Source organism: Urocitellus parryii, chromosome 3 (assembly GCF_045843805.1).
Source record: "Urocitellus parryii isolate mUroPar1 chromosome 3, mUroPar1.hap1, whole genome shotgun sequence".
Lineage (NCBI taxonomy): Eukaryota > Metazoa > Chordata > Mammalia > Rodentia > Sciuridae > Urocitellus > Urocitellus parryii.
Genome location: NC_135533.1, coordinates 114,727,709 through 114,753,924, shown reverse-complemented (window position 1 = coordinate 114,753,924; position 26,216 = coordinate 114,727,709). Strand labels below are relative to the sequence as shown.

Genomic DNA, 26,216 nt, shown 5'->3' with positions numbered 1-26,216 from the left:
TCCTCCCCAGCACGCGGCGTAGCGCACATTTTCAAGGCGGGAAACATCCTTTTACGGGTTTCCAAACTCTCTGACCGTGGAAACTGCCTCAGCCTTCTGCTCCTGTGGCGTATTCGGTTTCCTGGCTTCTGGAACCCTGTTCCATGGGCTGTCGTTTGGGAAGAGAGACACACAGATTTCAAACTCGAGGACCAGGTGGTGGCAGGGGAAGGGATCACTTTTAGAAATACAGGCTGGAGGGGGCACAGACGTAAGGGAAATTGACTGCATCCATCTCCCCGGCTAGTTACCTACCGACGGATTAACAGCCTCCTCTGAGCTGTTTTGGTGGATCCCAGCCCTGGGTGCTAGGGGAGCTGCTGGGGAAGGGCCCTCATAGCACAAGCCCACCCTGGGCCATCTCTGACCTCGTAGCCTGCCCCAGCACCATCCCTGAAAGTGACGCTTTCCTTGGAGAGCTCCCTGTCACTCACACTGATGGCTGCTCCTCAGCTTGTCCTAAGCACACAGGGATCTCCCTACTGGCCCTGGGGCCTGCTGAGGGGCATGGTCCAAGCTACTTGTCCACTATGGTCCATGCTGTTGGTCCACTTTGGTCCCAGCCTGAGGTCTCCTGCTGGGAGTCGCAGCATCTGGGTCTTTGCAACTATTTCCCATAGAATAATCTCCCCAGTCCCTGAGCCAGGTGGTCTACCAGGAAACTTCACGCTCTGACCTTGGTCCCTCCCAGTCTCTCGGGTGACAACAGCTCAGGCCTGTTTTACACACAAGTAGCCTCTATCTTTTGGAAATAATCAGTTTTCCAAGGACAAATAGGGAGAAGACCCTGCTCAGTCCAAATTCCAGGCCCTTCTCAAATGCCCGGGCGAATGGCCAGGGTCCTGTATGTAGTTTATTGATGAAGAGATTCCACCCCTTTGCTCTGCTCCTGAGTCAAGGGGTAGTGATTCAGTCCCATGACCTTCATTCTTGCAGACCAGCGGTTCTCAAAGTGTGGTCCAAGGACCGGCCACATCAGTACCACCTGAGAAGGTGGTCAAAATGCCAGCCCTCAGCCTCCACCCCAGACCTAGTGATTCGGAGACTGCAGTGGGCCCCGGCAGTCTGCAGCACCAAGGCCCCGAGGTGATCCTAAGGCATGCTCCAGCCTGAGAACCACTGGACTGGATAATTAGTCAGCTATTTCATGAAGACAGAAATCAGTTCCCACGATCCCAGAAGCTCCCGCAGAGCATGGAGGGAAATAAAAGTCATTACACACTTTTTTTTTTTTTTTGCAGTGGCAGAAGCCAGAAGTCTATAAACCTAAATGTCCCCATAATAAAATGTTATTACTATTGAACAATCCTATTGGTGTTCACTAAGAAACTGCCAAGAGCAACTCAAGGTCAATGTATCTGGACAATAGACTGAGCCCTTAGAGCAGGTGCAGTATTTTATACTTTGTGGGCTGGTCCTTCGTAGCTGGGAAGTCCCTGAAGCCCCATGAAAAAAAACCTTTTGGGGCCAGACCCGGCCCATACCCAGGCTCCACCACTTCCTAACTGTGAATCTTGAGTGAGTGACTAAACCTCTCTGAGCCCCCAAGGACCTCACCTGTAAAATGGGGCCACAACTTTCTGCATCCCACGTGGGGGAACCAGTAGGTGGTCACTTAACAAGTCAGCTGTCATTAATTACAGAAGGAGGCGAGGATTGCACAGGGCGACATTCTAACGCTTAAAGAATCAAACTCCTCTCATCTCTGTAAGGACTAAGCAGAGAGGAGCTCATTCCTCTGTGAACCAGAAATGGGGGCAATCACCATATCAAGATTTTTCTGAAAATCTCGACTTTCAGCATTTTCAGAGAAAAAAAACGTCATGGCAGCTGCCACCCCCACGGGTTCCTCACAGACTGGGGTGTCGGGTGTGGGCTCTGCTCGGGCCTCATCGGCAGCTGGACTCGTGAAATGTGGATAGTTCAGAGTCTTCTTTGTGACCTCTCAGCCTTCTCCAGGGTTGTGCCTGGGCCATGGTGTCTTCTGAGAGAGGCATGATTCCATTCTCGGTCGACCTCTAAAAGGAGCAAACCCCAAAGAAATAATACGATAAGATTCTGCCGTGATGATGACCGATTCCCATTCTGTGTGTGGTCGTTTCCAATTATCTCTGTAATGAAAGCATCATACTTAATCAATAGTGGTCCCCGCGGCCCCTGTCACCTATGGAGAGACACAAGCTCATGTTGTCATCATTTCCATCATTGATTTTTTTTTAATAGCAGCTTGTGGGACTCACCCACTTGTGAAATCATAGGGTCATCATTAAGGCCGTCTGACGGGCCATGAGCCACTCAGGTCTTTATTTCAGTGAGACTCATCTCCCGTGGCCCTGGCTGGCAGCAGGCATCTTTCCCGCAAAGCAAACCAGCAGTTGCCACAAGGGGTTCTCGCCGGTGGCGTGGACCGATTTTCATCTCTCCGTTGAGAAGTGTCTTTCAGTGATGGGCAGAGCCATCTCCTTCACTGGAAATAGGTTTGGGGTAATGGAGAATCGACTGAGGCTCTTGGTTCCCCGTGGAATCGAACTGCAGTCGAACTTCACATTGCAGATGTCTGTATCCTCACAGGCGAGGAAACGAAGCTCGAGGTCGACATGAGGAGTGGGTGTGAGGGATGCACCTGAGGTCCCGGGTTCGAGTTTTAGCTCGTTCCCTCACCTCCTGGGTGGACTCGAGTCTGTTACAAGACCCCTTCCTCCTGGGGCTGTGGGGAGGGCTGAGGGGCTTTGTTAATGCAGAAGCCATGCAGGAGTCAGTCACATTCAGTGACAACGGTGGCCTGATCTGGAGTAAGGGAAGGATATAAATCCTGGCATTTCCCCTCACTGGTGGAGGATCGTGGGGGGTGCCCTGAGCCTTGGTTCCCCTCTGTGACATTGCAGAATCCCTGTAGCTAAGGTGCAGGGGATCAGGCATGTGAAGTCCCCTCCCCCATTCTGCTGCATGAATGTCAGGCACTAATTGACGAAGTCACCAGTCAAGACAGGGCTTTCCAGAGCCTCCTGAGAAATGGGTACTTTGAGGATTTCACGCCTCATCTGACCAAGAAACCTACTCGACTGTTCTTAGAGATAAACAGCATAGTTCATCTGAAGAGGCACTTGTCCCCTGCCGCTGACCCACACCCCAGGTCCACGGCATCTTTCTTTTGCCTGTGGGGAGCTGAGGAACCGGGCGCCCCGACTCTCCTGCCGTGCTGTCTTGAGTAGGTCTGTCCCCAGAGTTTCAGGTTTTCTCAGAAAAACCTTCAGCCTGGCCCCCAGCCCTCTGGGCCTGCACCTCTGGCCAACAGGGAGCCTGCGTTTCTGGGCTGCTCCCTGCTGCCCATCAGAGGGCAGCTCTGGGGGGAGCGGAGAAGCCATGGATCCAGGTGCTGTGGAGGCCACCGTCCATCACTGATGAGGGGCCCGTGGGCAAGCGCTGAGCCGTTTCCACTGGAAGCCTGAGGCACCACCTCCCCTCAGCTCTGCCCCTCCGCAAGGCTGGGTTGAAGTCCTTCTGGGGCATGGCTTCTCTCAGGTCACCAGCCAGTGGCACCTATAGAAAGGCATATCCCCAGGGTGACTCCAGATCCACTGACTGATCCTTACCTGGTGAGGCCCTGGGTGAGCCTGGTGCACGGAGAAGATGAAGCACATCTGTCCCACAGTGGTTCCCAAACTAAGATGCATGTAACCCCTGGGTCAGGGTGCAGACTCAGACTAGCAGGGTCAGAGATTCGGCACTTCTATTTTTGGGGGGGATGGGGGGAATAGCTGGGATTCAACTCAGGGGCACTCGACCACGGAGCCACGTCCCAGCCCCATTTTGTATTTTATTTAGAGACAGGGTCTCACTGAGCTGCTTAGGGCCTCGCTTTGGTTAAGAGTGGCTTTGACCTTGGGATCCTCCTGCCTCAGCCTCCTGAGTCACTGGGATGACAGGCGTGTGCCACTGCACCCAGCAGGGATTCTGCACTTCTCACAAGCTTGCAAGCCCTGCCCAGGCTGCTGGGGCCTGGGCCACACTGCGGATCTGGGGGCTAGGAGAGGGGAAAGTGGAGCCATGGGGAGACAAATGGATGCTACCAGCAAATACTGGGGCAGGAAGTAGGAGAGCTGGGGTCTGAGTTCCCAGCACCTCTCAGCCCAATCACCGGGACTGAGTCCGGGAGTCACCGCAGCCTCTCTCTGCCAGGTCTTCCTCAAGGCAGGGGTGGTCTCCAGGCTGGAGAGGCAGCGGGAGAAGCTGGCGTCCCAGAGCATCGTCCTCTTCCAGGCCGCCTGCAAGGGCTTCCTGTCGCGCCAGGAGTTCAAGAAGCTGAAGGTACCTTGCAGGGCTGACCCCAGGTCTGGGATGGGCAGGAAGGGCACCTACCTCCCTGGACGGCGCTGATGCTGCTGCTGGTCCAAGGGCCACCAAGCAGTGCGATGACGTTTTGCCAGGGATGTTCTGCAGGACGCTGTGATTGTCCCTGGGACATGTTCTAAGTGATAGCCTTGATTAGGTGTCCATGAGCTCGGCCAGGCCCTCCTGAGCCTATTCACAATTTCAGCTGTCCCCTGTCTGGAGCAGATCACTGTCCAGGGTGAGCAGACAGGATAGGCAGGTACCAGCCAGAGGTCGTGGGGACCCAGGGTTGAGGATGCCACAGTCCTGAGCCATCCTGGGTCGCCATCTCCAGAGCTCTCTGGAGCCTGGATTTCCCCTTACCACCTGCACAACGGAGAGGAGACAACCGGCTGAACTTTGAGGACAAACAAGGCCTACGTTCAAATCCCACCTCTGACTCTTAGTAACTGGGAAAGGGACACACTTATTAAGGCACTTAGTAAGGAGGGCGGCACGTAGCAGCTGTGACCTTGGCGTGGTTATTATGAATGCTACTACCAGAATGCAGGGTCCCATGACACGCACCTCCAGTTTCTATGAACTTGTGGATTCAACTGTACGCACATGGCAAAGGCAGGAAGGGGTGAAAACATCAGCAACTGAGATACTGTGGACACCCCCGCTGGCCCACAGCACTTCCACTGTCGGGTGCCTTGGGAGGATTTGGAAACGAGATTCGGATTGGGCCCACGGCCTCCGTTGCCAGGGCCACCCTCCTCCTCCTCTCCTCTCAACTGTGCAGGGAGGGACCTCCTCACGTCCTGTCCTCTCCACCCCGTGCAGATTCGCCACCTGGCTGCCCAGTGCATCCAGAAGAACGTGGCCGCGTTCCTGGCCGTCAAGGACTGGCCGTGGTGGCAGCTGTTTGGTGCCCTCCGGCCACTCCTGAGTGCCACCATTGGGACCGAGCAGCTTCGAGCCAAAGAGGTGAGTCCACGTGGGCAGCCGAAGGGCAGCTGCTTCCTCCTGCCCCCGACTGGCACCTAAACCCGGGGGCTCAGCCCTGAGCACTCTTCCCTGGGGACACTCCGCCCAGCTGCCCCTAATGTCCCCTTCTGTTGCCTCCATGGACCAGACCATCCTCCAGCTGCACCCTGCTCCTCTGGCGGGGGGTGCTGACTAACCGTCACACCCGCTGGGACCCAGGGACACCCACTGTCCTCCCAGAGACACGCTGTGGGGTTCTTTATTTCCCTACTTTTCAGAAAACACCCTCCTCCCTGTCCCTTCCCCTGTGTCACCAGCCACGGCTCCGAATGGCTTCTGGTTTATGTCCCCTGTCGCTTCTCTGTGCAGACATCAGCAAATCCGTGTAGACGAGGTTCCTTCTTTCTTAAGTAAAAGGGACCGTTGAGCATCCGCACTCCCCAATCCTCACCTGGTACAATCCCCGCGAGGACGCCCAGACCCGAGAACCTCGGACCCCAGGCTCTCTGGCCCCACGGGTCTCAGAGAAGGACGCTCAGCCTACGTGCTCCCCGGCTCCTTGCATTGGACACTTAAAAATATATTCTGAGTCCTTCCTTGTCCTCTTCCCTCTTTACGGCTGCCCGGTTCCCTGTGTGGGGGTAGTTCACGTCCCCTCGCCCGCAGGGAGCCCATGAGCTGCTCCCCATGGCGGCATCCCGGGCTGGGGCGGAGGCACTGGGAGGCGAACGGCTGAGCACACGTCCTCAGCTCGCGTGTCCCATCTCAGGCTGAGCCATGGTCCCCTCCTAGGGATTGGCACATGGTCCCCAGACTGGGATGCTGTGGGCCAGACTCACACGAGCACAGATGTGGACATCTGGAAGTGGGGAGAACATTCAAAACCTACTCTTTTAGCAGTTTTGAAGCATGGGGAACCTTGTTGTTTCCTAGAGCACCATTCTGTGCAGGAGACGGCTGGGTCCCATCCCCCTGGATTAACTGAGACCTTGGGCCCTTGGACTCCTGTGAACACGAGTCAGGTGTGAGTCTCTGGCCTGGACTGGTTTCTGGCAAGGTGTGTGTTTTTGCAGGAGGAGCTCACAATGCTGAGACAGAAGCTGGAAAAGTCAATAAAGTCCAGGACTGAGCTCCGGCAGAACACAGACCGCCTGGAGAGCCAGGTACCTCCCTCCCTCCTCACAGGTCCCTGTACGGGGCTCCATGGGTGCCAGGTCAGCAGAGGGGACGAGTGGCTGTCTGCCTCATGCTCTCAGACTTGCTGCACACACCCTGGGAATGACACGGGAGGCACCGGCCATTGTTATGCCCATTTTGCAGAGAAGGAAACTGAGGCCCCAGGAAATCAGGTAGAACTCATGTGACACTGAGATTCACGCCCACATCCTCTGCTCCAAAGGAAGAATTTCTTAAAATGACACAAAAGCACAAATCGCAGGGGAAAATGGCACTCTGACTACATTAAAGTCACAAACTGCCATTGATCAAAGCCTACAGGGAAGACACGATATGTATTCGGAGTCCAAATTGGCAGCTCATAAACCTGTCAAAGAAAACCCACAATAGGAAAGAACTTCCTCAGATCATCTGGAACACTAAGTTTCCAACAGAAAAAAAAAAAATGGGTCAAAAATATGAAGAAGCATCTCCTGATGGTTGGGGGGAGGCTCTCATTTCAAGAGTTGGTGTGTTCCAGACGTCACGGGCCGATAAAGTGGCCAATAAACTCAAGATGCTCAACCTAACTAGCAAGCAGGAAATGCAGACGAACACGCACTAGGTGCCAGGTCACACTTCAGACTGGCAAGACCAAGACATCCCATGTCGCCAAATGTCCCCCAAAGTGCACAGCAGCGGGGACTCTGCACTTCCCAGGGGAGCGGCACCCTGTCTCGCTGCTCTTTACCAACCTGGCATCGTCTGCAGGAGCCGAGGCTGTCCGTGGCCGACGCCCCGCCATCCCACTCTAAGGATCCGTGCTAGGGAATGTCACCATGTGTCTGCGAAACACCAGGGAGTTCGCAGCAGGAGCATGTGCAGTGGAAGGAGTGTGAGTGCCCCGGTGGGAGCCTGTTCATAGGGGACTGCGGGGACACAGTTACTTACCTTAGAAACCGAGCCCCCCAAGGGGAGAGTGCGTGGAGAGAGTGCAGGATACGGCCCCCGCTCTAAGCCAGTTCATCTCCTGCTCTTTGCAGATGGTTTTATTGGAGCCCGTTCATTGATGTGTAGGATAAGGCCACCTTCCTGCAACCAGGATCAGGCTGAGTGGCTGCACCTGGAAGCCATGTGGTCTGCAAAAGCTAAATAGTTACTAGGTGGATCTTTTTCTTTCTTTTTTTTTTTTTTTACAGTACAGGGGTTTAAGCCCAGGGTGCTCAACCCCTGAACCACATCCCCAGCTCTTGTAGTATTTTATTTAGAGACAGGGTCTCGCTGAGTTGCTTAGGACCTTGCTAAGTTGCTGAGGCTGGCTTTGAACTCTCAATCCTCCTGCCTCAGCCTCCAGAGCCGCTGGTATGACAGGCATGTGCCACTATGCCCAACTTGATGGGACACCTAGGATGCAGCTAGGGACAAGGTTAAGTCTCCATCCTCACAAGCTCCAGGTTAACAGACGGAGACAGAACACAAGTCAGTTACCATCAGATCCTGAATTGCTATGGAGATGAAGCAAGAGAGGTGACCGTAACGGGAGGGCGAATGACAGGCTTGTATAACAGGAAGGCGCCCTGGAAGGGGATATTCCATTACAGAGCGGCACGATTCCACGTGCCATTTATGCTCAGGTGTGCAGACAGAATGGAAATGGCGACTCAAGGTCCTGGGGCATCCCGGGATAGGATTTATAGCTTAGTGCAAACTAGGTCTCTGACCCCCCATGAGTCCCTGTTATTATTAGTGATACGATGGCTCCGTGTGGATGAGGGACAGTGGCCCCTGGAACTGGTTTATGGTAAAGCCAACAGAACTCCCTCATGGACAGCATGTGGTGGATCTGGAGTTGTGGCGTGAAGTTTGGGATGTGGGGACACTTGGAGAAGGAGCGGAGGAAGCCCGGGGTCTGAGACCTGCACTGAGCAGTTGTGTGTTGGTGACTGCAGATGGCTCTGCCCAGTTCTCTGCACCTTGGTGCCACAGATGGTTGCAAAAAGATGTGTGGGGCTTTAAGAAGTCAGGTGAACTTTCAAAGCCAAAAAATACCCAAGGGTCATAGGAGTTGAAGAATATACAAAGCCAGGGAAAGAGACCTTAGAACCTGCCATCCGCCTCCGTTTCCCTGCTCACACTGTGACCTCTGCGTGAGCTGGCCCTGGGGAAGCCTTAGCGGGATTCTCATGGCGGATTATGGCCCTGCTCTGGACCACTACCTGGTTTCCATTCAGACCATTGCTTCCCCATGTTAGTGTCCCAGCTACATGGGGAGACCCCAAAGGCCAGGATGCCTCTTGTCCATCCAATGGAGCCCCCCACTTGGCAGATAATAGACACAGAATGGTTGGAAGGATCCACTAAATGTGGGCTGGCAGTCTAACACTGAGCTTCCTAGCAGCAAGAGCCAAGAGGCAAACTAGATGTTCCATAGACATGTTCTGCCTAGATTGGAAAATACAAAACCACCTACGGATTAAGATCACAGTAACTTTCTCCAGTTTATTCTCACTCTTATCTGCACAAAAATGTGTGCACTGGCTTGTGTCTGCTCTGTTCATTTGACCTTGTGTTTGTGACATTCACCCACAAATTTGTGGGTTGTTCTGGGCCAGTCATTCTCATTGCTGTATAAGTTTCCAATTGTGTGAACACACCACTGTTTATCCATTCTACATTCTACTCCAAGTAGACATTTGGTTGTTTCCAGATTTTTTTTACAGTTGCTTATTTAGTTATTCATTTTAAATATTGAACTTTTATAAATACACCTACTATAACCATTGTTGCACATGTGTTTTGGTGCATGTGTGGTACACTTCTGTTAGGAAGATACCTAGAAATGGAATTGCTGGGGGTAAGGCATTTGTAGGTTCAGTTTTAATAGATGCTGCCCAAGAGTTTGCTAAAGCAATGAGTAAGAGTTCCAGTTGCTCCACATTCTTGTCAGCACTTGGTGTTGTCTGTTGTTTCATTTAGCAATTTTCACAGGTGAGCAGTTGTACCACACTGCCATTTTAATGTGAGCTTTTCTGCATGCTTTGAGCTCTTTGGTTATCCTCTGGCAAAGTGGCCTTCCAAGTCTTTTGCCCACTCTCTATTTTTTTCCTTATTGTTTTGCAGCAACTCTTTATATATCCTGTATATAAGTTCTATTGTTATGTGGTGTGTGCTGTAGACATTTCCTTCCACTCTGTGGCCCTCCTGTTGGGCTACCGTAGTATTAAGTTGTGTTTTCTAAACCCTGGAGTTTCTTCAGGACTGATATTGAGGTCAGAGGTCTCCAGGACTCCCCAAAACAGGTTTAATTGCCAGAGCGTCTCACTCTTGATTCTACCAACTCTCAAGTGCACACTGTTTTCCCGTCCTGTTACGTTTCTGAAATCGGGTTGCATCTTTACCATCAGTGCGTCTGACATATCTTAGAATCTGACAGTGGGATCTGCAGAGATGTGATCTATGGGGCGGGTAGGGCTTTATTGGAAGAAGAGGGTTCTCATCTCCCCGCCTGTCCCTGCTGAGAGCCACAGCCATCTCCCTAAGAAAGTTACTGCTGGTCTCTGGGGGTTGCTCCTCCACCTTTAAGAGCAGGCATCCACCCAAGGGGCCATGAACCCTGTGGCCTCTGCAGTCTCCTCTCTGGATGGTTTGTTCTAGAAGACCCCAGAGGAGGACGCCAGGATCCTTCATTGCTGCTTGAACAAGTCCTGGGGGATCCGAATGCAGGGAAAGGGGTCCTGGTCCTTCAGAGCAGCTGACCGTGTCCTTGACTGAACCTCAGAGTCCTCTGTAGGATGTAGCAGAGGTTTCTAGACCCCACCCTTAGCCCCTCTGACTCTGTAAATGGGGGTGGGACTTGAGAATCTATTTCTGGCATGTTCTCAGGTGAGGGGAAGCTGCTTGTGTGTGGCCTCACGTTAGAAGCGCCAGGTAGAGCCCAGGGAGAAGCTGCCCCCTTCCCTTCCGTGTGCTCCTAGATTCCTAGAAGGGAACCCCTGCTGACAGCCGGGGCTCAGACCCCCTTCAGGGCCTGCATCAGGAAGACCCCTGCGGCCACCCAGGGCTCTGAGCGCCTGCCCAGCAGGGGAGGCTCACACAGAGGCCTTGCCGACACATGTTGTCTCCTCGTGGAAGCGCGTTTGACTAGGCTTATTAAAAAGACAACATTATTGCAAAATGATTTAAGTGCTTCATTTGCGAAGAAGCAGAGGAGGCGTCGGGGGGGCCGGGGCTATAAATATTCCCCAAGCATGCAACCCCCCTGGGTGGAAGTGGGGGGGTTTATCTTCAGAAGAAAGCAGCGCCCACCCTCCTTAGGAAGTTCCAGTGAGGGCTCCAGAGCACGGGAGGCGCCCCCGAGTGGTCACACTTCCTCCCCCCTCCCGCATGTTCTGGGTTGTCCCCAAGACCTTACGGAGGGCTGAAGACCCAGGTTTGTGCACTGCAGGCTTCGGGTCTCATCAGCTGGGCAGGTTGTGCTTTTGCTCAGGGACGTGGAGAGAATCTTCCAGGATGCGATGCACCTGGGGATTAGGTCGGAAAGCCCATCTCCTGAAGCGCTGATGTGGTTAGGAGTGTGAACGGAGGCTTGTCCCTAGGAGGGGAAAGGAAGTGACTTGCTGGGTCATCAACAGGGGATAGAGCCGGCTGGTAGAAGTCCCTGTGCGCAAGAGGGTGCCGGACAGTTCTGGGTGCAGTGGATGGGTTGTGAGAGCCTCCCCCTCAGCATGAATTCAGCCCCCTAGGGATCAACGGGGCGTGGCCAGAGGAGGCAGGTCCGGGGGGCGTGGCCGGAAGAGGGGGGCAGGGCGTGGCCGGAAGGGGGGGCTGGGCGTGGCCGGAAGAGGCGGCCTGGGCGTGGCTGGAAGGGGGCAGGGCGTGGCCTAGGGAGATGGGTCTGGAGGGTGTGGCTGCAGGAGGTGGGTCCCCGAGGGTGTCCCTTGGGGTTTATAGTTTGTCCCTGGCAAGGGGAGCTCTCTCTCTCTCTGATTCCCGGTGGCCCTGTCCTGAGCCACTGTCCTCGCCACACTCTCCCCCTGATGTTCTGCCTCACCTTGGGCCCAGTGCTATGGAGCTGGCCGTCCGTGGCCTGAGTCCTCCGAAACAGTGACACCCAAACACACTTGTCCCCCTCTCATTGTTCTTGCCGGGGATTTTGGCCCCAGCAGCCCCCAAGCTGACTCGAGCAGCAGCCCACACCCAGGTCTCCCGAACCTGACTCTGGCCCCCGACGGGTCGCCTCTGTCCTGCTGGGGCCAGGTGTGGGGACTCTAATTCCTGGGAGAATACATGGCCTGGTGTCCCATCTGACTCTGGAGATTAGGGTCTCTGGGGCCTTTCCTGCTGGCGTGTGTCCCTGGGTGGAGAGCTGGCTGCAAAGCACCGTGGCCGCCACGTGGATGACCACAGTGGGTTAGCTAGGAGGACGCCGCTCTTGCTTTTGGCCTGTGTGCCTCGTCCCCAGGCAAACCCTGGGGCCACAGTCTCAGCCCTGGTCACCACCCAGCCCAGATGAAGGTGCCGTGGCCTGCCCAAGGGAAGAAGGAGAACAAGAAATCTGATTTTGACACCTGGCGTGGAGGAGCGGAGTCGGGGGCTTGGGGCTCTGATGTCTGGTTTAGTGCCCCATTTCTGTGGCGTTGTGGACAAATCCTTCAGATCTCTGGGACTTAGTCTCATTGTCAGTAAATTGCAAATGATAATAGTCATTCTCTCGTCAGAAGGACACTGTGAGGACGTGCACTTAAAGTAGTCCCTGTACCTCCTTGGTGTGGCAGGCCGCATCTCTGCTGTTATCCAGATAAGCATGTTTTCAAGGGCTGCCCTTCCCAGGCAGGCTGCAGCCCTCAAAGAGAACGACACACCTCAGACCTTCATACTGCCTTCCATGTCTGGCACAGAAGCAGTCACCACAAATTCAAGGAACCCATGGAGTCGGCCGAATTTAATTACAAAAGCAACACTAAAAGAGGGATCCATCTGCCAGCTGCTCCCATGAGCTCCTTATCTGCATTATCTAGTTTTCCCTTTACATCAAACTGTGAGGAACTTGTATGTGTCCTTTGGTCATGGATGAGGAAAGTGGAGCCCAGAGAGGGAAAGTGATTGATCCAATGTCACACAGCAGAGCTAGGATTCGAACCCAGGTCTGGCTGGCTCTGAACCAGCTGTGATGGGAGAGGAGCACCTCTGCACACTGGGATGGGGTCTGGGAGGGCTGCTCAGGGAGGTGTGTTGAAGGAAGAGCAGGAGCTAGTCCGGTGACAAGGTGTCGGGGCATTCCAGGTGGAGGGCCCAGTGAGAGGGGAGGCGCCCAGTGGGGCTGGTTGGAATGTTGGGGTGGGGAATGGTGGTGGGGTGGCCATTGGGATATAAGAATCAGGCGAGAGCTGGGCGTGGTCATGCACCCTATGATCCAAGTGGCTCTGGAGGCTGAGGCAGGAGGATCGTGAGTTCAAAGTCAACCTCAGCAACTGAGCGAGGCCCTGTTTCAAAATAAACAAATAAAAAGGGCCAGGGATGTGGCTCAGTGATTAAGCAAGGGCGGTCCTAACCTCTAGCATAGTTTTTTTGGAGGTAGAGACTGCCCTTGTGGGAGAGTGCAGGACCAAAGGACATCACCAAGGTGGGGCACGCAGGTGACAGATCCAAGCACTGGTTTCCTCTTCCTGGTGAAGCACCTGGTGGACCCTCAAAGCCCCCCTCTAGAGCTCCTGAAGGACCCTCTTCCCTGGCAGCACCCTAAGCCTGGTGGGCAATGTGTCCCCACCACGTGGCCTGCTTGGAGGATGTCCCTGTCCCAGCCTCCTTGCCAAGTGGGCCCCTTCCTACTGATGGGAGTGGGACAGAGGCCGGGGGCCTTGGCTCCTTGGCTCTCTCACATCTGTGTCGATTTGCTTCACCCCGTCTGCGGTCCCTCGGAGGTGGCTGGCTTGGGGAGTGGTGAAGAGGGTGTCCTTGGGTAAACGATGTCCTTCCTGCCTCAGTTTCCTCATCTGAACTCACAGCAGCAGTGCCTCTCGGCACCGCTGAACTAGGCTCAGTGTTAGTGTCACTAACCTGCGCCTGGCGCCCGGTGAGCACTGTCCATCTGCTTCGAGACTTTGACTCCTCTTGCAGTGACCATCCCTCAGGGCTACTTGGTGATGGGCGGTGGGTCCCTCTGGGATCCCTCCCCTGGAGGCCAGCTGCACAGAGAGTGGCAGTCTTTCCTGGTGCCCTGTGCAACTTGGGGGAACCCCGAGGTCACCACTAAGCTGGGGGTTTGTTCTGAATGTCCTCTGGTGGGCGTGGCAGCGTGGGGACAGAGCCCCGGCTCCCTGCCTTGGTAGACGGCACAGGAGCCTGCCTGCCTGGGCTGCAGCGGCCCCTCGGCTGTGCGTCCCCCCCCCCCCTCTTCTTGCTGATCAGGGTGATGGGGGTGGGGGCGTCCCTGCCCCCAGTGCCGCGCAGCCCAGCCAGAGTGGATTGAGTCCGTCTTACAAGGCCCTCGGTGGGTGCCCTCTGTCTTTTTACCCAGACCTCTTGGGGCCGCTGATTCCTGGTCTGTTCCAGGAGGGTCACCGTTCCTGGCCTGCAGCGCCCAGATCGGGGCGGGGGGCGGGGCGGAGACAGAGTCAGACAGTGGGTGAGGCTCTGAGGGCAGAGGGTGGTCATGAGGCAGGGCTGGAAGTCAGGCAGCCGCTCCTGGGAAGGTACCGGGTGGTGTGAAAAGGAAGTAGCCTTTGCAAAGTGCCGAACACAAGCTCTTGGTCATGTGCGGGGTCATCAAGAGCCGCTTTCTGTGCCTGCAGAGAAGTGCAAGCCAAGAAGGAAGGGCCACTGTCCACCGCTGTCTGCAGGGGAGGTGGTGTGTGGGTCTGAGAATTCTCTTTTAAATTTCCAAAACCTGTATTTGAGTCCTAATAACTGTGCGTATGGATGGGGACGGTGGGACCTGTCAGTACAGGTGTGCAGTGTGTGATGACCAGATCCAAGCCCTCAGCACAGCTGTCACCTCCAATGTCTGTCATTTCTCTGTGGGAGGCATGTCCACGCTTCTCTCCATGACCTATTTTGAAGTATAGAGTTAATGGCTGTCAATCATAGTTACCTTATTGTCCTAGGGAACATTAGGGGCTACTCCTCCTATCCCTCTGCACCCCGGTACACGTTAGTCCTCTCTCTGTCCCCGTGTCCCCACCCCCTCCCAGGCTGCAGTGTGGTTCAGGAATTCTTGAATATAAGAGTTGAGGACAGAGTCAAGTCAAGAGGTGGTACCCTGTGGCTGGCTCACCTGTCTCCCCAGCTCAACCACGAGATCCCCGGCACACAGTAGCTGGCCGCAGAATGTCCACCAGATCCATGAGTGACCAGCAGCGGTGACAGCGTCGGGACGACATTTGTGTCAGCATTTAACCTCCAACAAATCCCACTCACTGCGGCCATTCCAGGTTGCAAAAGAGACCCCCGTGCAGGATGCCTTCGATTCTGTACAAAATGGACAGCAAATTCCTTCCTTCCTGTCCCCCTCTCGCTCACAGGCCCTTAGAATTCATGGTCCCTAAGCAGGAAGAAGCTCCGGATCAAGGGATGTTTGCACAATGACATCCAGTGAGTTGGTCTTTGAGGAATGAGCAAGGACACCTGTGGATTTGAAACCAGCCTCGCCCCTCGTTCACTTGTCCTCATTCTGCATTCCCCTAACAATCCTGGGCACGGTGCCCACCCTCACCTCCATGGACAAAGACCCTGGCCCCACAGCGCGTGGAGGAGGAGGGATCAGTGGGGACCTGGGCACCTCAGGGGCCACCTTTCTCTCTGAGAGCTGTTCTGTCACTTCCTCAATTCAAAAGGACTGATTGTCCTCGGGGCTCCAGACTCTGGGTTCTGTGAAACTCAGAATTAATGCAGGAAACGAATCATGTATTTCCCTGGCTCAGGCCAATTAGCACAGATCAAATTTCACACTAATTGGCTTAGGTGGGAAGAGGACGGTCCCTGTGTGGGAGAGGAGGCTGATTCAGGGACCAGGTGGTGGAGGTCAGGGGCGTGTGTGATCCGGGGCCTTCCTGGGTTGCACTGGCCTGATGGGCGGCCACGGCTAGGCGGGCTCCCCCCAAGACCAGGTGCTTTCCCCCGGCCATCAGCACATCCGACACTCAGAGCCCAGTGTGCGCCCAGGTTGGGTGGCAGTGACTCCTGAACTAGTTGTGCACAAGATCGCCCTGGAGCAGGGTGAAATGCAGGTCCCGGACTCTGCCCCAGAGGCCGACTGGGGGGAATCTGAGGGTCCTGGAATTTGCATTTCACAAACACCTCACGTAATTGCAACCCAAGGACTTCCCCAGTGCATTTTATTTATTTAATTTCTGGCTACCAGGCATTGAACCCAGGGGTGCTTTACCACAGAGCCACACACCCAGAGTGTTGTGTTTTGTTTTTTTGAGATAGGGTCTCACTGAGTTGCCCAGGACCTCCAGTTTTGAAAGGTGCTGAGGCTGGCTTTGAACTTGCCATCCTCCTGCCTCAGCCTCCCAAGTCACGGGGATGACAGGTGTGCGTCAGCTCACACTAGTGCATTTAAAAGACAGTGTAAGAAAGGTCAAAGGGTGCTCCATCTCCCAGGCACACACTGGAGAACCCTCCTTCCTGAGCTGCCTGGTGGTCCTGACTTGGATCTGAGAGGCCTGGGTTCAGGTCTCGCCTCCTGTTCTATGAGTTTGCAATTCTTCCCCCGAGCCTCGCCTTTTCTCTGTTTCTCTTGAAATCTGCGTTTTGACTGAGCAGCTGCTGAGGTGCTGAACCAGGTGGGGGGTGAGGGGATGAGGGGGATGGAGATCACGGGGTGAATAGAGCAGCCCCTGATTTGGTGGCACAACTATTTTTTCCTCTTTTTGAAAAATAGTGTGTTTTGTTTGCTGATTATGAAAGTGGCTAAAAAATTGACAACCCAGAAACATCACAAATAAGTTGGAGTCCCCTGTGAGCCCATCCCTGTAAGAAAAAAACATCCCCACGGACAGTCTGGGAGCGCTTTGTTCTGTGCAAAAACAAGCAAGCGCCGGATCACTTCAAACAGCCTTGGGTCCTTGATCTTGATCTTGGGGATTTTTTCCAGGCAGAATATTCAGATGTACACCTTCCTTTTTTTTTTTTTTTTTTTTTTTTGTACTGGGGATTGAACTCAGGGGTACTCAGCCACTGAGCCCCATCCCCAGCCCTATTTTGTGTCTTATTTAGAGACAGGGTCTCACTGAGCTGCTTAGGGCCTCCCTTTGGCTGAGGCTGGCTTTGAACTCTCCATCCTCCTGCCTCAGCCTCCCGAGCCGTTGGGATGACAGGCGTGCACCACTGTGCCTGGTTTACATCTTCCTTCTTTTGGGGCAGAAGACTGATTTTGAGCCTGCCTGGCAGGTGACAGTATCGACAGGGACCAGCTCAGAAGGCAGACTTGTTCCATGATGGGGGACCATTTGGCTTCTGTCTGAACACAGCCCCAGTCGCCCCTGAGGACCAGGCATGACACAGGGGCTGACGGGAGGGGGGAGCTGGGACATTGCACGGCCACCCTAGGTGCAGCTTCAGCGTGTCGGGGGACAGGAGACCTCACCTAACTCAGTGCATTTTGCGGTTCGGGTGACCCAAGCCCCAGAGGGGAGACTGTCCAAGGTCACACACCACAGTGATCATAGCAACTGGACTTGAACCCCGTACCCTGCCTCTTCCATATTCGCTCTCTGCCTCTCGACTGTGGTTTTCGTGGACTGTATCATTTGAGTTGTGACGGGCTGTGTTGGTGGATCTATACTGAGGTACAGGCACGTCGATTCCTAACGTCAAGCCAGTTAATAGACTTGTCATCTCCTATAGTGACGTTTCTCCTCCTTTGGTGGTAAGAGTACCCACATCTGCCTTCTAGGTCCACGAGCTGCCCCTGGACACAAGCAGCTGCCCCCGGGCTGCTCAACCTCCCCTCCCCTGCAGCGCCACTGCTGAGCTCCTTGGTCTTCACTCTGCACCAATGTGCTTTCAGGGCATAAACTTGAAGGCTGCATTTCAGAACAGGAAGACCACAGAAGCCCCGACCCATTGGGCATTTATAGTCGGTCAGTGTATTGGAAAATAAGAATGAAAATAAAAGCAAAAATCAAGTCAGTAGAACTGGGAATTCATTTAAGATTGTTTTTAAACTTCAGACGCATGCAGTTTCACGCCCTGGGTTACCTGGTGGGAGCGCCTCCTTTGCATATGAACTTCTGACTCGAGTTCTGCTCTTTTTTCTCGTTAATCCATACCCTTAATATCCAACCACACGATTCTCAGTCTTGACATTTTTTTTTCTTATTTTTTGATACTGAGACTTGAACCCAGGGGCACTTAACCCCTGAATGGCATCACCAGCCCTCTTTATTTTTTATTTTGAGGCAGGGTCTCTTTAATTGCTTAAGGTCTCACTGAGTTTCGAAGACTGGCCTTGAACTTGTGATCCTCCTGCCTCAGCCTTCCAAGTCACTGGGATTACTACAGATATGTGCCATTGTACCTGGCTCAGTTTAGACTTCTTCCAAGTCATGTGAATAGAAAAATTTATTTTACACGTCTAGTTTTTGCAACTACATGGATTTGATGGCTTTTTATTAATTCCTTCCAAAACAGTCAACCTAATTGTCATGGAAAGTCTTGCATAGCCGTATTCTCCAGGTTCCTGTGCTAGTTGATAGGTGTTACAGTAAAACTGCAACTTACAAAAGCAGGTTGGAAATGCACCCAGTTGGTACTAAGTGTGCATGGCTATCACCTGGCAGGGGCAAGTGGCCCCCAGGGACACACAGAGGCCTCTAGGCTGAGAGCATCCACAGGCCGGGGCGATCTGTCCATCTGTGTGTGGACTTTCAGCTTCTGAAACCTGTCTTGGAGGTGCCATGGATGAGGTGACCAACTTTAGCTTCTATCCATCTTTGGTTTGGTCCATGGATTAGTCCTTTTCTGTTACTAAAATGAAATAACAGAGGCAGGATTCTTTACAAAGAAAATAGGTTCATTTACCTCACAGGTTTTCCCCATCATCCCTGGGGAGCCTACGATCAGTCCTGCAAGGAGCCTGGATAAGAAGAGCTTCCATTAAAATGCTGTTTTGATTGAGCATTTATTATGTGCCAGGCACCGGGATAAGTTTCCCATGGATCATTTCACTGAATCCCAAAGCCATCTGGTATGTTACTGCCCTCCTTTTTAAAAGAAGAAGACTGAGAATCATTTAAGCATTCTGCTTGCCTTAAAGTCACGCTCAGGTAGTGAGTACTGGACCAAGAATCCTGGCACATCAAGGCCAGCGGTATCCTGACGTCTGTCCTCTCCACAATTGCGCTACATGGCTTCCCCCTGACAGCCCGTGATGGGGCCAAGGGGGTTGCCGTGGAGGGTGTCTGGGGTGAGACAAATCAGTGGTTCCAGTGAGTGACCCTGCCCTGCCTCCCCACCTGTCCCCAGATTGCTGACTTGACCACAGAGCTGGCAGACGAGCGCTTCAAAGGGGACGCGGCCTGCCAGGCGCTGGAGAGCGAGCGGGCAGAGCGGCTGCAGGCCTTCCGGGAGGCCCAGGAGCTCAAGGTAAGTGTTAGGGTGCTGAGCAGGGTGACAGGGCACGGCTGCCTGCCTCCCAGTGCTCAGCCCTGGGATCATAAGCCTAAGCAAGGTGCACAGGTGGACCAACTCCAGGCTCAAGGATCTTGGGGACAGTGGGTCTTCCTAAGGCACGGCCGTGGAAAGTCCTTGGCTGTGGAGGCCCAAGGGTGAGGATGGTGCAGCAGGTGGGCATTCCTGGTCTCAGAGGTGCCATGGATGAGGTGACTGACTTTGGCTTCCGTCCACCTTTAGTTTGGACCTGTATTAGTCCTTTTCTGTTACTATCACCAAATACCTGAGGCAGGAATCTTTATAGAGAAAATAGTTTTATTGAACACATTTAGAGGCTGAAAGTCCAAGTTTGGGCATCACTATTGGTTTGGAGTCTGATGAGGGTCCACCGGCAGATGGCATCATGGCCAGAGCTCATGCGGAAGGCAGCAAGAGGGCCCAGTGCTAAACAGAAAGCTGAGCCAGGGCTGGGGGTCCAGGCTTGCTCCTTACAACAACCCTCTCGCAAGAACAAACTTGCGGTCCCACCAAAACTGAATCCGTTCCAAGGGGACAAGTTCTCCATGAACTGAGGACCCCCACCAGGCCCTACCTCTTCACATGCCACCAGGAGGACCTGTCCCCCTACACATGAGCTCAGGTGGACAAACTCCAGCCATCTCCAAATCATGGCTCGCCTTGGTCTCTTTCTTCCAGAGCAAGTACGAGCAAGTCCAGAAGAAGTTGGGAGAAGTAGAGAAGCAGTTGGAGGAAGCCCAGCAGAAAATTCAGCTGAATGACGTGGAGAGGAGCCACGCGGCGGGAGGTGAGCCACCCGGGACCCCGGGGGGTGGGTGCTGGAGGACATGGCTGTCTTCTGACTTAACTGGTTCATTGGTGCATGCTAAGCACCTGCCATGTCCTGCACAGCCCCGCAGAGTCCCACACAACAGTGGACAGGCACCGTGTAATGCAAAACTATATTTCCCACTTTTGGTTGGGATCATTCTTTAGTCCTTTTCTGTTACCATGGTGAAATCTGAGGCAGGATTCTTTACAAGGAAAACAGGTTTATTTAACAGGTTCTCCCCATACTCCTGGAGGAGAATGATGATCCATCCTGCAAGGAGGCTGGCTAAGAGGGGCTTCCATGAAAATACTGTTTTTTATTGAGCATTTATTATGTGCTCCATCAAAATAATAAATATCCGTGTGACAGGCGCTGGATGATGCAAAGAATAAAAGATGGCGGCTCGATGAACGAGACCCTCTTATGTTCCCAGGGATATTTGAAGTATGAATTTTGAAAAAGGTGAAACCTCTGCAGTTGGATTCCTGGATTCTGATCTGGGTTCCGTCTTAGCGGGTGTGTGGCTTTCAGCTTAAAACAAAATCGCTGTGCCTCAGTTTCCCCATCTTCAAATGGCGAGAGTTATGATCAGTACCAATCGCGGCCCCCCTCTGTGAGGTGCGGACGCTGAACGGGTGTTTGCTGCTTTATCAACAGAAATCGTGGGTCACTGCCTTTCTTCATACCAACCAACTCCATAGAAGCACCCCGTCCCCTATTAGAGATGACAAAGCTGGCTGCCAGGAGCTGAGGGTCTCTCCCTTCTCCAGTGACAGATGGGTTCAGTAGTGCCAGGATTTCCTGGGCGTGCCCTTTTGACCCAGGCACCTGGGGACGTCTCGTGGTTGGTGGCATGGTGTCGTGGTTGTCAGCTTGCCCCTGCCTCCTGGTTCTCCCCAGCCTGATGGAGTCAGGTGAGGAGGAGAGCCACTGGGTCAGCATCTCTAAAATGCCAGGATCCTGCCTCCAGTGTCCCCAGAGAGTTTATGCCCTTGAAATGTCAGGGACACTCCCAGGAACAGAAGTCAGGGGTCCACCGGGGGAGACGGGCTGGGTGTCTCCTGTGCTCCTGCCCCGCACGCATCCTGGACCGCCTGGGCAGGCACTTCCCAGGAGGTCAGCACAGCAGAGTCTGGTGTGGGAGGCCCTGCGAGGCAGGGTTCCCGGGGACTCTCCACCCCAGCTGCATCTGACCCAGGTCTCAGTGAGGTTCCCAGTTGGTGTCCTCTGGAAAGACCAGGGAGTCCCGCGCTGAGCTCCAGGGCACAGCAGTCCCCCACTAAACAGGCTCCCAGCCCTGGATGCCCATTCCCGGAAATCAACCCACAAATATTTTGTGTTTCATTATGAAAGTCATACATACTCATTAGAGAGTATTTCTAAAAGGGAGGAAAGTTGAAAGAAGCAATCAGACACTTTAATCATGCCACCGCCGCAGCCCCCCACCCGCCTCTGCAGATCCAGCTGGAGTATTAATTATCAAAAACAGACTCCTTCTTTATGCGTGGCTGCACCGTGAAAGAGAGTCTTTGATGCTGTGCACCTAGAACTGAGCTGCACACTGCGGGGTTGCAGGAGGATTTTGGTTGGGACTTACTTTCGAGAAATTTGCAGTATCAATGTGGAGATCAGATAAACCCAGGGAAAGAGTGACTTGATAAGGAGGGACTGAACTAGACACCCTGACCCACAGGGACACCCTGGGCAGGGGAGGCACAGGACGGGGTGATTCTTGAAGGACGGAGCACCGTCTCCTCACCCGTCCCTGAGCACCTTGTAGAGGGAGCCCCGGGGCAGGAGCGCTGCAGAAATGTCATGCTGCTGGTTACCCTCAGAATTTGTCCTGGTAGGTGACAGGATTCCTTTCCCACCATGATATCATGTCTCTTGGTGGAAAACTGAATGAATTTTAATTCCTTAATATCACGTCCTCCTCCTTTAACTTAGTGATGTAGAGTTCTGTAGTGGGGTTACCTCTTCAAAGACCGAGATCCCACCATCCATTCATCCATCCACACACCTGTCCACCTGTCCTGCTATCCATTTATCTTTCCATTATTACACACTTATGTATCTATTTTTCTATCCACTTGCCTATCCATTTATCAATCTATCTATTCACTTATCCATCCATCCATCATGTATGCCAAGGACTCACAGCTTCTCCAACCTAAAGGATTATGGAATTTCTTTGGAAAAAGAAAATATGAGTCCACTTACAAAGGCAACCGAACAGTATAAGGCAGTGGATCTTAGAACAACGGGTCATTAAGTACTTTAGACAGCTGGAGGCGGTCAGAGCAGGCTGTCCAGAGGAAGTAGTTCATCAACTTGGCTAGCCAGCATAGCTTCCTAACCTGAAGCCCAAGATCGAGGTCCCGGGGCTCCATGGATACTGTGAAATCGCATCCAAAGAGCCAAGAAAGTGGCAGAGAGGCCACCCTGGCCTCCTCCTCACCTGGCCTCCCATCCCGGCCTCCCTGACTCTGTTAAACAGCAGATGAGTGGCAGATGCGCTTCGACTGTGCTCAGATGGAGAATGAGTTTCTCAGAAAGCGGCTCCAGCAGTGTGAGGAGAGGCTGGACTCAGAGCTGACATCCAGGAAAGAGCTGGAACAGAAGGTAAGAGGGGAGCGCATGGTCTGGCCACAGGTGTCAGGGAGTGGGCCGGTGAGTGACCCATGGTTGGGGACGGAGGAGGAGAGAAACCACCAGCCGCTTCATGGCTTTCCACCTGGGCAGCGGTTACAAATTCTGGTCCCTGTGGGACTTGGAAACCATCCTCTCCCCCCGTGGGTCCCGGTCTGAGCACGGAGCACTGTGTGGTGTTGGGAGCACACACGCCCACTCAGGATGGTCCAGGGCCTGTTTCCGCCTCTGCCGGTCCTCGTGAAAGCCACCTTACCTTCTGGGCCCGAGGTCTCCCTCTAAGATCCTCACAATATACTTCTAAAGCAGTCACATGGACCGCTCCCGTTGCCCCGTGCTGATGTCACCTCCATGTCCCACCTAGACCAGCGCAACCCCTGCTAACCAGTCCCCTCCCTCCAGCCTCTGGCCTCCCCACCACAGCCCAGCCCTTCAGGAGCGTCATGCTGTGCGACTCTCTGGGCGGGTTTTCTTGTGAATTTTGTGAATTTTGATCCTGAGCTCATCTCCAGCGCCTCCCTCTGCTGCCCCCACAGTCCCAGGTGCTCTGCGCTGTGGATTTTTTACATCTTCTCTCATGTGATGTCTGTGTCTCTTTATTGTGAGTTGATCTTCAGCAGATTTTTTTCTTAAACTTTTTATTGATTTTACTGGAGTCTTTGGTAGCGGGGGGTGGGAGTTTCCCACTACAGGAAACACTGTTGTGTGTTCTTCTGCAGTGACCCCTCAGATGACACTGGGTTGTCGGCCTCAGATATGAAAAAGTGTCCATCTGTAAACCCACATGAGGCCTAGACCAATAATATTTTGTTTTGTTTTGGTTTTTTTGGGGGGTACCAGGGATTGAACTCAGGGCCCTTGACCACTGAGCCCCATCCCAGCCCTGTTTTGTGTTTTATTTAGAGACAGGGTCTCCCTGAGCTGCTGAGGGCCTCGCTGTGGCTGAGGCTGGCTTTGAACTCACGATCCTCCTGCCTCAGCCTCCTGATCCTCCTGTGTGTCACTGAGCCCACAGTTTTGATTTCTAATGGAAGTACTTTCTTCCCCACCCAGAGCCGGAGCAGAAGCAAGCCTTGGTACCACCTGCCAGGCCAGTGGTTCTGTAGAACTTTTCTTGTGCCTTCCCCATGAGGCACAGCTCTTTGCAGGCCCTACTGGGCCAGGGTCTCCATGTTGAATCCCTCCCTCCCCATGGTCCACGGCCTTCCCTCTATTCCTGGACAAGCAGAACTCCCAGTCCTTGGAGAACATTCCCGCTGCCATAATATCATTATCTCCCATTATCATTCTGACTTTGTGCCTTCTGTATTTCCCATATCCGGAAATCTCCCTCTTGAACACCAAATAGACACCACAGATGTCATGGAGTCTCGCTCCTCTACGACACGGTGCTGTCTAGCCTTTCGGGGTGTGCCCAGGGACAGCTGGACGCCTGTGCCTGTCTCCCATCGCCACTGTCAAGTGGCCACTGTGACGTCACTGGGCGGGAGTCTGGAAGACACGTGCAGAACTGGCTCTCGTCCACACCGGCACACCCCGCCACGCCTCTCGCCACCTGTTCTTACAGAGCTCCGCGACAATGCCTCTCTTTGAAAGTCTTTCCCGATGGAGATGGGAAGTCCCTCCATGATTTCCCTGAATCTGCACTGAGGGGTCCATTCATTTCCCCGTCTCCACCACTGGACGGACGGCCAGGGGGGCGGAGATTAAATTAGGGGCCTGTCTTACTGCTCTGTCCCCCGTGTGAGAGAAAGACACCACCCATCACCCGGCAGAGGCGGGTGGGTGAGGTCACAGGATCCCACCAACCACAGAAGTGAGGCTCGGTGTGGCCCCTGGCAGTGGTGATGGTCACGGTCATTTCTGAGATGGACACAGCACTGTGATCCTCAAGAGAGAGCCTGACTGCGGCCACACGAGGGCCAGGGCGGGCGAGAGTCCAGCTCTTTAATAACAAATCATGAAGCCGGTCCGTTTCCCTAAGGAAGGGGGCAATATCCATGCTACATTAAAAAGTAATAAAGCCGCCACCTTTTCTGAGCCACAGAATATAAGAAAACATCCCATTTGCCTCCAAATACTGAATTGAGAATTACAGGCTTCATTAACTCAGAGTTCTGCTTATTTAAAGCAACTCTTTAATGAGGCCATTTCTTCAAAGCGTGTGTGCTGGGCTGTGGCCTCCCCCAGCCCCAACTAGGACAGTGGACGGTGCGTCCCGGGGGAGGGCACGTGGCTGGGCTCCCGTGTGTCAAAAGCCAGGCGCACTCTGCGTGACGCAGCCCGTCCACAGCGCCATCCACTGCTCCACTCTCTGACCTCCCCCTCGGGCTTCCCCAGGCAAGTTTTGGCAGCGTCATGGCTGATTCTGACAAATGTCTCCCAATGAGGCCAGGTGACGGGGACAGGGACTCCCCGATACTCAAGGGACATCAGGTGGAGGCAGGGTAGAAATTCTGTGGGTGTTTTGGTGGGAGGTTTATTGAGGAAAAATGAAAACAACCCTATTTTTCCCCTGAGAAAACTGAGATCCACCAGAGAAGCTTCCGGAAGGTGACCCAGAAAGTGGACAAGATCGACTAGTGGACACAGAAGTGTTTCCCCAGTGTTATGCTCACTCAGAAGCCGTGTCTCCCGGGAGTGTTCAGCGCCCAGAGGGCACGTGCTTCCTCTGTCCCCCCACAGCTCGCCCAGCTGCAGAGCGCTTACGAGGAGGCCAGGAAGACAGCCCACCAACTGAAGAGGAAGTGCCACCACCTGACCTGGGACCTGGAGGACACCCGAGTCCTGCTGGAGAACCAGCAGGGCCGAAACCACGAGCTGGAGAAGAAGCAGAAGAAGTGAGTTGTGTCCCAGCTGTCCCCTGGACCGTGGGGTGGGCTGCATTGGTGCTGGGGTCCTCTGGGACCTCTGGGTTCTCTTCTGAAGGACAGGTTAAGGCCCTGGTTTGGCCCCAATTTTCCTTCCCCTCCTTCTCACCCGTTATTCCTGTAGGTACTACCCAAAAAATCCAGCAACAAACAAACAGACAAAAAGATTCTCTTCTCTTACCCAGCCCAGTGACCCTATGGCCATGTGACCTTGGGGAATTTTCTTGGCTGCTCTGAGCCTCAATCTCTTCATTTGTCAAACCAAAGGTCTGTGGGAGGAGATCGAGTCAGTTTAGGAAGGTGGTCAGGAGCCCCGGTGCTGCCTAAAACCATCTGGTTCAAGCCCCAGCTTGCCATCGCTAGCCCTGTGACCCTGACCTGGGCCTTCAACCCTTCCCCACCTCCGACTCCATACCTGTAGGTTGGAGATGAGGCGCCCCCTTGTGGTGAGAACTCCGTGATGTGGTTGGTACCTCCAAATGGACTGAATTTGGGTTTCCATCCTCAGTGTTGACAAAAGGATAAAGAAAAAAGAAAAAAAGAGTTCCTTCCTTTCTCATTTAGGGCTTAGAGGCTCAGATCCTGGGAGCAATCTGGCAGGGACTGGAACTTGAACATCAACAAAATGTCAAGTTCTTAATGTGTGCACACCGGTTCCCATGTCGGCTTTCCTGTGAACCAAGTGCACAAGGTTTTGCAGACAGGCCAGGCTCCCGGGGTGCCTGGATGCTGTCCCCTCCAGGCCTGGAGAGGAGGGG

The 26,216-nt window shown here is 53.8% G+C and overlaps 1 protein-coding gene across 1 annotated transcript in view; it reads left to right on the top strand.

Annotated features, from left to right (window-relative positions):
- The window catches only part of Myo18b (myosin XVIIIB), a 216,663-nt gene that overhangs the window by 90,214 nt on the left and 100,233 nt on the right, over positions 1-26,216 (top strand). Inside the window, 7 exon segments of the mRNA XM_077796031.1 lie at positions 4,219-4,347; positions 5,197-5,340; positions 6,414-6,503; positions 18,964-19,083; positions 19,807-19,915; positions 22,437-22,561; positions 25,274-25,428. Of these exon segments, the coding sequence (XP_077652157.1) occupies positions 4,219-4,347; positions 5,197-5,340; positions 6,414-6,503; positions 18,964-19,083; positions 19,807-19,915; positions 22,437-22,561; positions 25,274-25,428 (872 nt within the window).